This window comes from Balaenoptera acutorostrata, chromosome 3 (genome assembly GCF_949987535.1).
Source record: "Balaenoptera acutorostrata chromosome 3, mBalAcu1.1, whole genome shotgun sequence".
NCBI classification, from domain to species: Eukaryota; Metazoa; Chordata; class Mammalia; order Artiodactyla; family Balaenopteridae; genus Balaenoptera; species Balaenoptera acutorostrata.
The window spans coordinates 74,452,669-74,470,007 of NC_080066.1; the positions used below are offsets into that span (position 1 = coordinate 74,452,669).

General features: G+C 47.9%; 1 protein-coding gene across 8 annotated transcripts in view; it reads right to left on the reverse strand.

Annotated features, from left to right (window-relative positions):
* The window catches only part of TLN2 (talin 2), a 446,766-nt gene that overhangs the window by 55,688 nt on the left and 373,739 nt on the right, over window positions 1–17,339 (reverse strand). For 7 of the 8 annotated variants that reach the window (XM_057543407.1, XM_057543401.1, XM_057543402.1 and 4 more), the window contains 3 exons: window positions 9,143–9,289; window positions 5,043–5,144; window positions 2,478–2,597 (listed from right to left, as the gene is read on the reverse strand). In XM_057543407.1, the coding sequence (XP_057399390.1) occupies window positions 2,478–2,597; window positions 5,043–5,144; window positions 9,143–9,289 (369 nt within the window). The remainder of the gene's footprint in view (window positions 1–2,477; window positions 2,598–5,042; window positions 5,145–9,142; window positions 9,290–17,339) is intronic. The other variant, XM_057543408.1, reaches the window with a different exon arrangement.

The window sequence follows — 17,339 nt, forward strand, 5'->3', positions numbered from 1 at the left end:
CCTTCTTCTTTTTTTTTTTTTAAGAGGAAACTCGTCATAAATTGCAAAGCCATTGGAGGGTTTTAACTTTTCTGGGGAAAGAAGTTATCACAGGGACATTAGCAAAAGTTTGAATTTTCCATGGAAAAACGAGCAGATAAATCTCCAGCTCGATGTGCAGAGGGCAGAGCTAGGACTTTTCCTGTCATTGTCACATTCTGGAAAAGACCAAAATGCTGACTTGGCACAGCAGACTGCAGGACCGCAGTGAAGGGGGCGGCTTTTTACTTGCCCTGGATATAAATATTTTCACGTGCTGTGATGTAGGGCCCTCTTGGGTATACAAATAATTCCACAGGCTTGGAATAAAAAAACTACATTGCTTCAGGGATCTCCTAACCTTCTCAGTTTTCCCCCAAATATCTGTCTGGCAAATGCACACAAAGAATTTTCCTTTGCAAGCCACTGGTAATTTTATATTCTTTCTGCTCCTTTTCACTCCAGGTCACACTGCTTGTGTGTCTGGAATGTAAAACACATCTCAAGATGTAACCGTGAAAAGGGGAAACCTTAATGGAAACACAGCTGCTACAAGGGCAGGGCCAGTACCTAAAGTAACTTGCTATTGTGCTTTTAGCAATGCATTTTCTTTCCTGGCTGCTTTGGCTTTCTTTTGTATTTTGCTTCAGTGGTCTGGGTTGCAATTAGAAAATTGCTTGTTTCACCCAGGGGGTGGGGTAGCTCATAAGAACTCAGATGTGGAAATGGCTCCACAAATCACTAGGTCTTCACTCAGTAAGGCAGGCAGGCAGGCCGGCCAGCGGTGAAACTAACCAAGGAAGACACATGTAAATTCCATCTTTAAAGATTTCTGGAGACAGAGATCCAAACCTCCCCCACAATCACAGTCTCTTTTAGTTTTCAATCCTCTCGAAAAGCCAAACACTTCTTCCTTTTGTCCAACCAAACTTTCCCTTACTGTAACAGAAGTTCCCTTATGCTTGTTTCTGAAATTCAAAATTACATGTTAACCAAACGAATTATGAGTCCAGATGATCTTACTAAAAGAGGGAGTCTTTAAAAACAAAGAAAAATGATGGGCCTGTGTAAAGAAATCCACAGAATCTTATGCGGGTCTCTGATAATTTTTCTTTCCTGGTAATGACTTGACAGACTCATGGCAAATAGAATTATTCATGCTGCAGTCTAAATACTCAATCATCCTAAAATCTCAAAATGCAGGCACTGTTAGAAACTGAAGTCATCCCATGCTGGATATATATGTATGCCAGTACATACATATGGTACTCCCATTTACATGCATTGTTATGACATACGTTAGAAGGTGATTTTGGTCTGGGTCTTCATTTCTGTAGTGCTGCTGGGAGTCTTGGTGAAGACATGCTTAGACCTGACCCCCAGGAGAAACAGCACTGAGTAACTTGGGGACACCGTCTATCACCGCAAGGAGAAGGGAAGACCAGCTCCAACCTTCTGCCTTGACAGCCTGGTTCGTTTCGACATGTCATGAACAGGGTTTGCCCTCCCTAAACACCTTGCCGAACTTCACGGATGTAGTTACCTTGTTTTCCCAGGGTCCCTGCAATTCACTCCATTATTCTTTACTGCAGGCTGGGCTTTCTTTCTCTAGGGAACCATGCAGTAGCTCGGGCCTGGGCCCCTTCCATGTGTTAACACTGATACAGGTGTAGTCAGGCACCCCAGAGCTCTACCCACCCTGCATGCTTGCCAATGGACCACTTGATTTCTCAGAGGTATTAGATATGGGACCTCTTAGTAAGTGGCCTCTGGAGTCAAACTTTTGCCGTTTTAAGACTCCTACGGGGGCAGGCGTTCTGAGGTGAGTCTGTGTTGGCCATTAAGGAAAGTGAGTTTAGGGAAGGCAGGTAGGTAAGGACAAGGAGTCCACAGGGGGTATGGGTATGGGGCTATGGGGACAGGGATCTGGGCCCGTTCTTAAGGGGCTGCCAACAATATTTGGGCAAGACTTTGTTTCATGAAAGCAGGCTGGCTACACAGCCCTTTCTCAAGGGAGGGGCAGCTGAATCCCATAATTGGCTCTTCTAATACTTCTGTCAGCTTTTGGAAAACATACAAATAATCGAGGGGGATTGAGAAGCAGGAGTAGGAAGTAAGAGGAGGATGGCAGTGTGTGTTCCACCCTTGGCATCAGGCGATGGGGCCGGGGGACGGGAGACCCGGCAGAACACTGTCAACAGAGTCCTGAAAGCCCACCTCCCCAGATGGCCCCAGATCTGTGCCAGGTGGCCTCAGGAAGGACAGAGAGCCTGGAGCACGGGATGGGGCTGCTGGGTGTGAACCTGGGGGGTTGGCAGCAAGAGGAGAGGGAACTACGCCTGCCTCTGGCTATTGGGCTGGGGTCTTCCGGAGTGGAGCTAAGCTACAGAGAAGAGTCCCCCCGGGAGCAGGCACCAGTGTGGGTTTGCTTCTTAAAACAGGGACTTAAGGTGGCAGACCTCCTCTGGTTCCGCCGTGGCTGCTGCCATCTGGCCCTGGAGAGCCAGGTGCCCATAGTCACTGGTCATTTGTGAAGCCAGTCCTCCCAACTCCTCCGGGTTAGTAACCGACTTAGTCATCTGGAAAAAGAAAACAAGCAAGACACAGACACACAGGGACACACAGAGAAAAGCATGAGAACCATGTGTTAATACCACTGGGAGCCAAAGGGTCTCATTCACTTTTAAGCTTGTGGCTTGCGTGTGGGGCTGGACGTTGGAGAGGGCAGTTCAAGCGAAGCCCATGCTGCAGCCCGCATGACAGGCCAGCGGCTCCCGGCCAGGTCAAGGCAACATGCTCAGGTTCAGGCCGTGCAGCGTGGAGGCCGGGCCTCGGGATCCACTCTCTGGGAGGTGAGAGCAGCAGTCTCCACCAGCCCTGCCCCGTGGGGTTACCAGGGGAGCCCCCCAGAGAAACCACAAGGGGGCCCAGCCCCGTGCAGGGTGCAGCCCTGGTCACACGTTGCTCCCAGGCTGATCGGGTCTCTGGGGACTCAGGAGCAGGTCCCACACCGCCGAGAGAGGGCACAAGGACAGGATCATGAGGAAATCGTGACTGAAGTGATGGGTAAGCCTAACGTTTTGGTGGAAGAAACTCACAGAATTCAGCTGTGTAAAAACATTGTGCCAAAGAATGACAATGTTTCAGCCACAGAGTCAGTGAATACTGTAGCCTAAATGGTCAAGTTCTGCCTTTTTACGCTCAAGATATTCTGTATTTTCCTCCTGTGTGATAGAAAACCTTACCTCCACTTACCCTACCTAGCTAATATCCTCATGTCTAGTTTTTCCTCCTCTGACAAACATGCCTCTTAGAACTCACAAGGGCAGTTGTAACCCACCACCCAGAAAGGTATCCATGTCCCTCTTGGATCCAAGTCTTCCCTCTGCCCCACCTGTTCTCTCGCTCTGGATGACGATACTTCCCTCTCTGTTTGTGGCATCTAAAGTCCTTGATTTTAAAGGACTTAAAAAAAAAAAAAACCTGTTAAATGACTCCACATCCATTGAGGGCGGGAACGTGGGCCTGTCTAAGGCATGTTTACCAGGAAATGTCACAGGCTTTCGGGCCAAGGTGTGGGTTCCCAAGGAATGCATGCCGCACCCTGAGAGCACGAGGCTATGCTAACAGCTGCTCCACGCGGCCGTGCCACAAGAAGCACAACAACCCTGGGGGCCGCCCAGTGCGGTGGGGGGAACACTCACCCCCTCAGGGCCCTGGCCAGCCAGCCCAGGGGCGGCAACGCAGCCCCAGGCTGGGCTCCTCAAGTGCATGGACACCCAGGGTCAAGACAGGCCGGCTGAGAACCTGGCCCAGGAGATATTCCAGAAACCCCTGAGGCCACTGGAGACATTTTCAACCCTGCTGCACTGTGCTCCCTACTTGGAGAAATCAGTACCGTCGGGCTGCCGGGCTAGCTGGGACGCCCCTGAGCTCTCCTGAGCAGGGCCAGCCCGAGGCCGGCTCCAGCCTTCTCCCAGTCGCTGAGATGGGCACTGTTCCTTCCTCCCTCCCCAGCCCAAGTCCTTCTCAACAACAGCGAGTCTGGCACAACCGCAGAGTTTCTAAGAATGAGCAGCCGCAGCCGCCAGGGAAGCCTTTGTGGTCCAAGCTCAGCCTCTAGTGGACACATGACTACATGACAAAACCATCCAGAGAGATGCCTGGCCTGATGCGGCAGGAAGCACACAGTGGCGCAGTCTGGTCCCTCCAACTCAGGCTTAGGTGGTAGCATCAAAGAGGCATCTTTCAGTTTTATCCTATGACATCTGAGCTTTCAGAAGTTAAGAACTTTCTTACTAGGTACTTATATTAATTCTTTGAGGACAACATTTTTCTTTTTTTGTACAACTTTTTAACCTATCAAGATAGCATTCACTGTCTCTCAATGCCATTTATATCTAAACATCCATATAATACAATTCTGATTGCATTACATTTTAGCAAAAAAAAAAAAAAGTCACCTCCAAAAGTTACATGCCTTCTGTTGTCAGGAGAAACATTTTTTTATATAACCACTGTTTCATTTTGCCTGAAAGACTGGCAATATCATACTGCTCAGCACTGCCCAAGTATTATAACTTGATTCCATTAGACAGTCTTGGTTCTGTCCCCAAATGTCTTCTCTTGTACTGTAACTTTAATCCATAAAAACATTTCAAGTCCTCTGTGAGATAAATAGGACTTTTTTTCTTTCTCTGTAACTCGCAATTTCCTTCTCATTTCCTCCTTGATTCTAATTTTCTCTCTTTCCTTTGCTCCCCTGTCCTCATGCCCAACTCTCAGTCATTTTTAATTCCCTTTTGGAGCTTTTTCGTGAGATGAGAAGTCCAGCGGCCTGGGGCTTCTAGACCACAGGCAGCCAGAAAGAGCACAGATCAGGACAAAGCTGAGGCCCAGGAGGAACTAGAAACACAGAGGACTAATCTCTCTCCAGCACAGACCCCAGATTTGAAGACTCAGTGGTGTGGTGGGTAAAAGGGCAACCAACAGTGGGGTGCAGGGTAAGCCCATTTTCTTCTTACCATTTCCTGAGCTGTTACCGCAATGGCTTTGGAGTATTTAACCACTGTCGTCTGATAGTCGACAAACGTCCCCTTTGGTTCAGGAGGAGTGCCTTCATCCAGCTACAGGGGAGAGGAAAAGAACCCAAAGGTCATCAGAGGCCTGTTCAAGTGTGGGCTTTATGTTTTAGAATCAGGAACTTGGGAAAATGGAGAGGCCTTCAGAGTTTCTTGGGTCCAGAGTCAACAGAACCCCCCAACTTCTGTGATAAGGACCTCATCAGAGGCGCACATAAGGTACTGGGGGCACACAGGCAAGGAGAGGACCCCCAGTGTGTCTGAGGGGAGTGGCAGGGCTGTCCAGAGGAATGATGTTTCAGTCAAGTCTTATCACGTAAGGAGTGTGCCACACACAAAAGGTGGGGAAGGGGTCCCAAGGAGAGGGAATAGCGCTCAAGCACATGGAGATGGGTGTGAGCCAGAATGTGCAGGGAAGTCAGAATGGCAGACAAAGAGCTGGGGGAGGACGCAGAACCTCCATCATGAAGGGCTTCCCTGAGAATGGTATAGCCCATCGATGTCTCTACCCTGGAACACTCACTTCTGACCTAAGCTGGGGAAGAGAAGGAATTGGAAACATCAGGAATGACTTGTTCATCTGACTCTAGTACCACAGGAATTGAGAGAAGGGTGAGATCAGTGTAGAGCAGAAAAGGTGGAGAAGTGGGACAGTCCCTTGAAGGGCTGGGGATTTATTGGCTCAGAAGACTTGAATTTGAGACCTGGTTCCAGGACTTGTGAGTAAATACCCAGCTTGAGGCTCAAACTGGTTCTCAGGACCTTCACTGGAAACGTCCAAGCATCAGAAGGTTGTAGTAAAGATCAACTGAGACGATACCTCATCTACATGAAGGGAGAGGAGAGGATAACCATGATAATGAAGATCATGATGGTGATAAAGATGATAATGTCAATGACGATTATGATGAAGAAAAAGGCCACCCATCCTCACCACCACCATCGTTGTGACTGTCACCACTGGTTGCTGAACGATATTCTAGGTGAGGAGACAAGGTGAACAGAAATGACTACAGGAAGAGTGAGTGCAGTGAACACGAGGGGGCTGTTGAAGGGGTGGGAATCAGGCTGGATCTGTTTGATGAGGAACCTTGCAATCATGAAGAAAATGGTGGGATCTGCAGTAGGCAATGCTCTATCTGAGAAGATCTCCCTGGCAGCTCTCTGCCAGATAGTCTGTAGTCTGGGAAGACATTAGGGACCAGAGGGCAATTAGGAAAAGATTAGGTGGAGTGGTCAATGAGAGCTACCTGTCGTGAGTAGATCCAAGCTACAATGCGAGTTGAATGAATGTATCACTGTAGCCTAGTACGTAACGTGGTTGTACAGGTCAGGATGTAATCTCTACCAAACCAACAATACAACCTCCAGGGTAGATTTTTTTATGTTTCTTTATCAGGGAGTTAGACACTGCCAAGTATCTCCATCACACTTTGGGGGCCCGCTGGCAAATGAGGATTAAGCTGTGGACTCATACACTCAGTATAAATTAACTGGGCATCTTGTAAGGGTCGGGCCATGTGCTGGGAGCCTTCATATGAGATGTGGTGTAACTGCAAACATGCCAGGATGTTGGACTAGAGGGCAGCTTAGAACACAGTGGCCACTGGTCACCATGATGAACCTTCCAGTGTGAAGACAATAAGAGAAGTAAGAACAAAGTAGTGACTTTTTTTTAAGGATTTCAAATTTACTTAGTTGAAAGAACTTTCCTTTATTCTGAGATTATAGCCTTCCTACTTTTTTTTTTTGATGTTAACATGTCCTTTATTTTATGAAATACTACTGATGTAGATATCAGGGTTTTTGTTTTCTTTAATTACCTTCCTTGGCCAAAAAGAAAAAACAACCCCTCCCCAACACACACACACACACACAAAAGCAAACAAAGAAAAGGGACTTAGTCATAAAATCCTGAAGATTGAGACTAACCTCAATGAATGGGGAAAACAAGATTTAGAAAACTTGAGTGATTTGCCCAAGGTTATCCAGAAAGCTGATTAGTTCATGGTAACCTACGAATTCCCAAACCTTCTGGTGCTTAGATACAGAGAGAGAATTTCAAGGAGACACTCCAGAGCAGAAGCTCCAAAAGTTGGAGAATTGCACCGAACTTAGAATCAGCTTTGGGTACACTTGAAGTTTTTCTGCCAGTCACTGCCTTTTGGAACTTTAGACAATGATTCTAAGAGTATATCAGTATTTTAACCAAATACCCAAAACTCAGATAGAAAATGACATATTTACAATGCGTTGCTGCTTAAGGGCTCAAAGGACCTGAGATATCACTTAATACAGTCTCCAGTGATGGGCAGGCCGGGGTGGGCTTAGCAAGGAGACAATGGGGAAGAGGCATCGTGCAGTACCCAGGGTGTCAGGTCAGGGTAGATAGGAGTTTAGGGGTATCAATGAAACCCCAATTATCTACTTTTCAGAACTGAGGGAAAAAACCCCTTTGCTCCCAGCCTCTGGGGCTCATGTTGTTAGTGGTTCCTAATTATTGCTATCAGGTAACACCAGACCTATTTCCCAGCCCTTCCAAAAGAATCAGGCATGTCCTGGGCTGAGAGAGCAGATGTTCACCCCTGAAATCAGACAGTACAAGAGCCACTTTCCTTATTAAAGATTCATCGCAATATGCAAGGCTAAAAGGCTATCAAAAAAAGACTTCCATCTTCCAGGGATTTATGGAACTCTTCCCTATCATTAGAGTGATTGTGAAAAATACCTCCTAAGAAGAAAGAGATTATCATTTGAATTTCTCATTTGTACTGAGAAAGCTTGAGCTCCATTATTTAATATCCTTGATAGATACATGGCTTAATTTCAAACTCTGCTGTTCCGATGTCCTGAAAACCAAACAAACCCACTGAGACTTATCCAAGGGCCTTGAGGAAGAGGGCAATTTACTTGTGTTCTGCCAAACTGTCCAGATTTGAAGCATGAGAAGCCCACAGCAGAAATTACTGGAGTGCTTTGACAAGGCAAGCCTGGGGTCTCTAAGGGATCCCCGGCATCCCAGCCTAGCTTGGGACATTCATTATCAGTCTGATAATGTTTGCATAATGTTTAATGGGAATTATCCTAATTATAGCTTCCGGCTATCACCTCTTCGTGGAGATACGAACCAACCAATCTTCTCTAAATTAGCAATTAAAGACCACTTATTATCCTGAAAAACCACATTAGTGTATTCACAATCTGACAATGGACATTTCCAAACACAGACGAAGTCTACAGATCTTAGCTATGCTATCAGAGGATGGCAATTAGACGTCGACGAGTAGTTAATTCTAATGAGCATCAAACTGACATGATTAGTGAAGGATTCCTTGGGGATCCTTCAAAAGAGCAGGAGATACTGTCCAGTCATCCTTCCCTACTGACCCAACTCAATTGGTGGGTCACTGGAGGAGAAATGATACCCCTGTCATCTATGTCTGTTGTCTACAACTGGTCTATGAGGGCTTTTACACTTAACCATTTCAGTGGTCCCTGCATTGGGCTAGATACCAGACCATGGGGAGATTTTTAAATTACTAGGCTTCACGCCATAGAGTGATCAGGGCGGGGGTAGGGCCTAGGAATGTGCATTCTAAAATGCTCCCAAGGATTCCAAAGGAGCCATTCTGAAGACCAGCACTTGGGAATCACTTCATTATTTCATTCTGGAGTTTGTTCCCCACGACAACCCTACGAGGTATACAGGGGAGGTAAATAATTACTTCCATTTTATAAGTGAGGGGACCAAGGATGCCGTCTCCATCTCTTTTTTCCCCCGTGTAAATGTGGAAGGAAGGGTGTGACCGGCTTACAAAAGTAATGAATGAATAATAAAGAATGAAGAATATGCTGGACATGTGATAAACATCTGTACATTAATCAGACACCTCAAGAAAAGAGGAGGCTTGCTGGTGTCAGCCTGGATTAGAGGGCTCCTCTGACAGCTCCTTAGAGAAAAGCCCTTGGGACCAAGTTAGAGGGGAACCTTGGAGGAAATGGGGCCAAGGAATGCAGGAGAGCATCTGGGGGCCCAGGCCCACCTTGCTCATGGCTTCTGCGATGGCATCGACCATGCCTCCCACCAACCCCACTTCACTGGCAGCTTCATTCAGCGTCACCATGATGTCGTCCACGGCCTCCTTCATGAGCTGGGCGGCCTCCGTGATGGCATCGTGGGTGTGCTGTGCCTGAGGTGGGGGACGCGGGGGGAGAAGATAACTGTAAGATGTTTCCATAAGCAGAAGACAGTGGTGCTCAATCTCTTAACAATCACTTCACTTCTTTTACAGATAACCTTAAAAAGCAGAATATAAAACTATATCCCCATTATGGAACACAACAAACGTATTCTCTATCTTTTCCTTTCCTTTATTATGTTTGTACATTTGTTTGCAAAATAAATAAAGATCAGAAAGGCAAAAAGAAAAAAGATCTCTTTTTGCAAACAAAAGGAAAAAAAAAACCCCTGCAATTTCAACCAGCCTTTTATGACGTGACTAATTTTACGTTACTACGTTCAGGGTGGTAGAAAGAGAATGCCACAGATTCCCTAATATACAAGTTGACGGATTTAATAGAAAAAAAAAAAACTATATAAAGAAAAACACGTGTTCACAACAAATGCGCTTCTCTTCAAAGTTGCCCAATATACTATAATTCCCTTTCTATAAATACAACTGGATTATGGAAATAGAGATACGTACAGGAGGCAGAAATCTGCAGAAGGCTACACGGGCTTTGGAACTGTGTCACAAATTACATTTACATGAGGCTGGAGGGACGAATGATGAAAGTTCTGCAGGGACAGACACTCTGCAGGCAAAGCCTGAGCGCTCATGAGTTCCCCTAGACGGTCCTCGGAGATGCTTTAACAACACGTATGGAGCCCAGAGCAGGCCCTGGCAAGTGAGTGAATGAAAGGATGAAAGAATGGTGGTGCCAGGCTCCCTAAAAAACACCTTGAGTGGTAGCAAGATGAAGGAGGAAAGAGGGAAGGTCCTGGGGTCAGAAAAAGCTGGGGTCGAGTTCTGTCTCCACTGCTAAGTAGCTAAGTGGTCCTGGGCGTGGGTTCCTAAGCAAAATGGGAATAATTATAACAACGCTATGCAGTGGAATTCTGATGAGATGATATGGTTGTAGGCATCTTATCGTTTATAATAAGAGCAGTCTAGTAGGGGACCGTGTTCTTACCTGGGAAATCTGAAATAATGCGGGGTATCTTGTGTCAGAAGTGCATTGCATCCGGTACCGGATGCCTCCGTGCAGTGGCCATGGCTGCCCTGATGCTCCTCCGAGGAAGAAGACCCCTCTAAAAGGCCCAAGGAATTGCATCTTTACTTTGGTAGATGAGAAGGTAAGGAAGCCAGTGAGAGATGGTAAATGATAACTCTTTTGAATGATTAAAGAAAAGAGAAGAATTCCAAGAAGAGGCTACGTGAGCCATAGGAACTGGCTCAGCCTGCAGAATTAAAAAGCCATGGGAATCAAGAAGAGTCCTTCCAAACCAACAACTGACGAGATGTGAAATATAGTAATCATGGATGGTTATTCTCGAGGCAACTGTGCCAGGATGCGAATGTTAACTACTGACCATTGCTACTGAAGTTACTTTAGAAGGTAACAGTGACAGCCTTGAAGAACAAAGATTCCTTTCACTCTTCATCATCAGGCCGGTGTCCACCTTCTCTATTTCTTAGGCCCTCCAGGGGGTGGGGAGGCGCCTTCCTCTCTAGACAGTCCCCCCCTCCCCGCCCCCCGCCCCGGTACAGAGTTCTGGCTGCCCCCTGGCTGGCCTCCTCATAGCTCTTCCCTCTCACACTCTGCCTGCAGAGACTGGTTCTGTTTGCCTCCTCCATCCTTCCCTCTTTTCAAGGGCCAGCCTCAATACCACCTACTAGCAGAAGCCCTCCAGGGATGACTGCATCCTCATCAATTTTCCTCTGGACTCTTACAGCCCTGAGAAGCAACTCTGGAATCAGAGAGTCATCAGAAGGCAATGGCCTCAAAGAAAAGAATGGGGGGCAAGGGATGCTGCCTGATTTCTGAGGCTAGGTAATGCAAAATGATTCAGCTTCTGCCTGGCTCTCTCTTAGGACGTGTGCCTCTGAAGTCCTAAGCCTCTGTGCGAGAAGGCTGGCTATCTTGACGCTGTGTGCCAGGCAGCCTGCGTGGAGAGACCACACAGAAGTAGAAAGGGGTGTTCTGGACCCCAAAAGTCTGGGTGATTTCCACTCAGGCACCAGACCTGGGAGTGCCTGAGCCTCAGGTTGTTCAACCCCCAGCTGCCATCTGGCTACAATGGCAGGAGGGACCCTGAGTGAGGACTGCCTCACTGGGTTCAGTGGATCTGCACATCTGCCAAGAGAATACAAAAATGGTGGTGTTTGAAGTCACTAAGTTTTGGGATGGCTTGTTCGTACCAACAGCTAAGTGGGACAGCACCTAAAAAGGGCTCCTAACCCAGCCTTGGCATCAGAGAAGACTTCTCAGAGGTTTCTAGGCCCTGGAGGAAGAAGCCAGACTCTAGCAGGGTGAGGAGGGGGGAAAAGGAAGAGATTTCCAGGCAGAGGGCACAGCCCGTACCAAGGTCCAGAGGCGAGAAGGAACGTGCATTGCGAAGATGAGTGAAACGCCGTATGTCAAGGGGACCGGTACAGTGCCTGGCCCACAGCTCCTGCCCCCTTCTGTTCTCTCTCAGCCAACCCCAGCCCCATCTCTCCAACCAGGCTGCGTGCTCCCTGCAAGCAATTTAACTCTGCTTCCCTCGGGAAGGTGGGTTTAAGGTACCGAGCGAGACTCATTTTTTATTTTCGGAGATATTTTTACAAGGATAACCTTCACGGGCCATTGGTGCAAACCTCTCCCCTGGAGAGACTTACTTAGAAATAAATGGAGCCATCTGTTTTTAGGCTTCAAGAGAGCATGGGTGGCAGAGCTGAGGGCAGAGAAGTGGCGTGGGGGAGTCAGATGGCCCTCTCCCTGCCCCTGAGCCATCGGCTGGGCTCACTGGGGCTGGGATGACATGCTCTAGCCCCTCTGACGGGACCAGGAAAACCGGACAGCATGCCTGTGAGTGCTGGCAAGATGCTACGGGCTAGCGTGAAAACCAACCTGAGGGCCCAGTGGGACTTTCATACCAGTGTCAACGTCTAGTTTCTTATATCTTGGGCTGGGCATTTGAGCACTTTACAGACAATGCTTCATCCTAGGTGACAGATACGGAACCAGGAATAACAATAAACATCAAACCACAGAATAGCCGCCATACAAGGACAGCTGCTAACATTTCTGAGGGACCCTTCTGTGCCAGGCACTGCGCTGACCGCTCTTGTGTACATCTCTTAAAATCCTCACAGCCCCCTGGAAGGTGGGAATTGGGTGATAGCCCCTGTAGGGACCCCTCTGACAGCTGCAATCTGAAAATGGGAACTTAAGCGCTTAGAGCTAATAGGCCTGGTGGAGGACAACTGCCGCTGACCAGCTGGCCATCTGCTGAGCCTACGCCACTGGTCAAAAGGAAAATGAGGCTATAGCCAGATCAGGTCAGATTTACCAGGACTACCGAACAAATAAACCTTAATGTAGGGAATGTGCCATCTACAAGGGGGAGGTTTCAGCCTGTCCGCCCCAAACAGGGTACTTTTAAATGAGGTAAAGCAACCAGGTACCATGTGGCAAAAGCAAGGGGCCTCAGGACCAGCTACTACTCCTAATGTTGGCTGGGCGCCCCTTCACTTAGTATCTCAGCATCAGCCTGGCCCCAGCTCTCTCAGAGGCTCAGGCATCCTGACACCTCCAATGTCAGCCATTGGAGGCTCCACACTTGCCCATGAACTTGTCGCCAGTTCACAGTTCCCAAGTTTGCTCCTTGGAGCCCCTCCAGGGCCTAGCTTGTACGTGTCTTCCAACTCCTGGTAAGCTTGCTACCAGATGAGCCCGGGCCCTGGAACCTCAGCCATTGTTGAAAAGTAAGGCATTTGGCCGATCTTTGTCCCAGGTTCCTGGGAGCCTTTAACCCCTCGGCATTTCCCAAGTGATCACACGAGTGTCTGTTACCCGTGGTGGGCCCCTCGGACCACACAGTAGTTTATGCTAACAAGGTCTCATGGGGACCGGTAGGTAGATTCAGGTTGGGGGCTGGCCGTGCTGGAAAGACCAACCGTGTGATTAGAGGGTTGGGGCTTTGAGCAACGTAACATCATCCTGACCACCGACCTCTGGGGAGATGAGGGGGCTGGAGATGCAATCATTGGTCACATGACTGAACTCAGTCAATCAAGCCTACATAACGAAACCCCAATAAAAGCTCTGGACAGGAAGCTGGAGTGAGCACCCCTGGTGGGTGATCCACAGCAGTGAGCTGGGAGGGTGACACATCCTGAGGACACGGAAATTGCAAGTTTGGAACCCTCCCAGGCCTCACCCTCTGGGTCTCTTCTTTTGGTTGGTTGTACCTTTTATAATAAAAGTGTAATTGTAAGTAGAGCAATTTCCTGAGCTGAGCTGTTCTAGCAAATTACAGAACCTAAGGGGCAGTGAGAACCCCTGAATGTAGCCAGGTGGTCAGACTGAGCGTGGTCTACGAAGCCTGGAGTTCATGGCTGGTGTCTGAATCGAGGGCAGTCTAGCAGGGGCCTGTGGTCTTACCTGGGGAATCTGACCTAACGCCAGGTAGTGTCAGAACCCCACTGCCCAGGTGCCGGGTCCACCCATGCAATGGCTGTGGCTGCCCTGACCCACCTCAGGGGGAGAGGACCCTTCCAAAAGGCCCAAGAAATTCACCTTTACTTTGCTAGATGAGAAGGTAAGGAAGCCAGTGAGAGACGGTAAACGATAACTCGTTTGAGTGATTAAAGAAAAGACAAGAATTCCAAGAAGAGGCTACGTGAGCCACGGGAACTGGCTCAGCCTGCAGAATTAAAAAGCCACGGGAATCAAGAAGAGTCCTCCAAATACAACATCTGATGAGATGTGAAACATGTGATCACGGATGGCTACCCTGAGGCAACCGTGTCAGGATGCACAGCGCTCTCTCTGAGGGACGTGATGGAGTGAACGGGTAACTTAGGTTAATGGCTGATTTCATGGCACACAGAAGGTAAAACACTAAACGTGCAGATTGCTTGATTGTGACGGAAGCCTGAAAAGTGACATCTCCTGTACATAACCCTCCAGAGAGAGCATCTCACACAAATATGTTCTCATTTATAAAAAAGGTAAAATGTAAGGTGCGCATTTCTGTAAATCTCACTTAGAATGAGGCGACTATTGGGGGCACAAAAATGTCAGCAACTCTGTACATTCCTATTAAACAAAGTATGCATTTGTGGGGAGAAGTGAGAGCGGCCTGCCAAGTATCTGCTCTCCCACGCAGCCTTAGGAAGGTATCAGAAGCCACTTCTGGGGGTGGCAGAAGTAAATCACAAAACAGTTCTCTGAAACTCCTTGGAAAACGTAAAGGACGCTTTCTCCACACCAGAGCATCAAAACCTACAAAAACACATCCTGGCTCTTGGCTGTCCCAGAAGTTAATCACCTACCCATCTGCTCGGGGTGAGGAATTCTTTAGAAGGCCTGCTCTCCTTCACTCCACATGTTTAAGTTTTTACAGATCCTTAAAGGGTCAGCTCAGAGGCTGTGAGGCCTCCTCCAATTACTCCAAGCCTTACCCAGAGCCGTGTCCTCTAACTCCAATGGCAAACCTCATCTGGATCACACCACTGAGGCCAAATCCCACACATGGGCTGCCTGAGCACACTAGCTTCAGACCCCAAAAGACACAGTAGGCCCTCAATTAAGGCAGCCTTAACCAACCAAGAGCAGTCTGGCAAGTGGAGTCAGCAGGCTCAACAATGAGGTCATTATTTTAGAATCTGGAGGGGATCCTTGTTACTGCTCCTCACAGAGCAGCAAAGGAGAGAAATCAGACTCTGTTCTTTTTTGGAAACGTGTCTGAAGTCTACTTCCAAGGGAGCCTTGTTTCTTTACTATACTGCTTCAACTACAAAGCCCAGTAAAGCAGGCATAGACATCACAGGAATTTGGAAAATGGGAGAAGGCTACAGGGGGCAGATCTCAACTTCAGTAGAGGGGAAAAACCAGCTAATAATTAGAACTGCCCAACAATGGACAGGTGGCATATTTGCTGGAGTGTTACAGGCAGACGCTGGAGGGGCCCCTTCAAGGAGGATGGAGGAGGGAACTGAGTGGGGGAGGGGTGAGTGGGGGGAGGGGTGAGCGGGGCGGGGGAAGCTCTGGAGGTACAGAATGAGTGTAGAAGGGGGCTCAGTGGGATGAGGGTGAGGTCACAGAGCAAATGTCTTGTACTCATGTGATTCATTAACACCAGGCTCTGGGACTGTTACTTTCTAATATATATATATTTTTGGAACACCCACTATGTCAGGCACATTATCTCATATAATCTCTACAACTACTCCGGAGGTATTCATTACCAACCTTGTTGTTTAGGTGAGGAAACAAATGAAGTTATTTGCCAGCAAAAGGCAGAGCTGGGATTTGAAATCCAGATATGTTGGCCCCCAAAGCTTATCCTATTGCTCACCAAATAAAAGACACTGAAAACCATTTAACCACATTGAGACCACATGCAAACAAGGACTATGACATCTAACACATACATATTATACATCACCTAACACGTAGCAAGTAACACCTAGTAAACATCTGCCCAAAGGACAGCACCCAAGGGGATTAAGTCTCTGCACTAGGCCTCTTAGGAAAGGGCCTTCAAGCCAACTTGTAGTGTCCCAGGCACCCTGTGACAAGCCTGTCAGTCTGCAGACAGCACAGGTACCTGCTACCAGTGATAGGATCCAAGTAAATTCCTGCATTGCTGTCATTCATCACATGTCTTAGTTCATCACCTGGTGCTTCAGGTCTTTCACTGAGAACTACTCCACGCTGTTCTCCAGCCCGCACTTCCAAGCAAAGGATGTCATTCTAAAGCTTACAGTGCCGACTACAAATGCTCCCAACCATGAGGTTCCTTGGCGTACAACAGAATTCCACGAGGAGCTCTGAACTTGCAGTCCGAGCAGATGTGCTAATCTCTTAAACATCCAGAAACCTACTAATTCGAGTTCTTCTGCTGAGAATGAAACCCCCTCAGGTTAGGCGTAGAGATGTGGCAGTAAACAGCCCTGGAGAAAAGATAACCTAGAACTGGGTCTGGAAGGCGAGTCCCAGCTGCTCCAGTTTAGGGAGGGAGCAAAGGGGGCGGGGGCCCGACTCTGGGGCACCCATCACTAACTTCTCACAGCCAAAGGGTGTTCTTGTTCTTGCTCTGCCCACCACTTCAGCAACCAGAGTTATTTTTTTGCCAGAAAACTCAGAACAACTTGAGGGCCAAGGCTGGCTCTCAAAATTTTTAGCATCCCCAGAATTAATCTCTTACGAGTTGCCAGATACATGAATGAAAAACTGAACACAGAGAATGCAAGTCCAAGACATTATTCACGCTGTTTCCAGAATGGCGTTTCTAGACTACGGATGGGCTGCGTCATTTTCCACTGCTCACTAGAAAGCCCCAGCTCCTTCGCGTGCAGGAGGAGGCCTGTCACGATACAGCCCAGTCTCCCCTCCTGTCCCATCGTCCCTACACTCGGCACGTTCCGTACACACCAGACTGAGTGCTATTTTCTAAAGAGATCACAATCCTTTTATAACCCTATCTGTGCTTTGCACATGCTGCTCCCTCTTCCCTGCCTCCTTCCTTGACCCCGCCCAGGCCTTGCTGCGGGCTGAGTTGGCCTGCGTTTCCACATGACCCCACGTGCACCTCGCCCGTGATCTTGGACAACTCGGCAGGGCAGCCTCAGCTTCTGCACACGTGCAGTGGGAACCTTCCCACGTCACAGAGTTTCTATGAAGATTACATAAGATGAGGGTATAAGATGTAATAAATGACACGGAGTCGGCATGCAATAGCTGTTAGCTCTGAGATCACTATTTTGCCATCTGACTCAATCTAGAGTCGTCTCTGCTACACCACGTGACTGATTTGAAGATCTTAGACATACAAGAAAACACACTAAAAAAAAAAAACATATATATATATATATATATATATATATATATATATATATAATGGATCCTTGTAGCTTGTAGATCAGTATGCTACACACATCTTTCCAGGAGTGCTCTCTCAAGTTAGTCTGCTTAGGTGAAGACCCCTTAAGATCAGATGATCGTGTGGAGGCAGCTCCTAGAAGATAC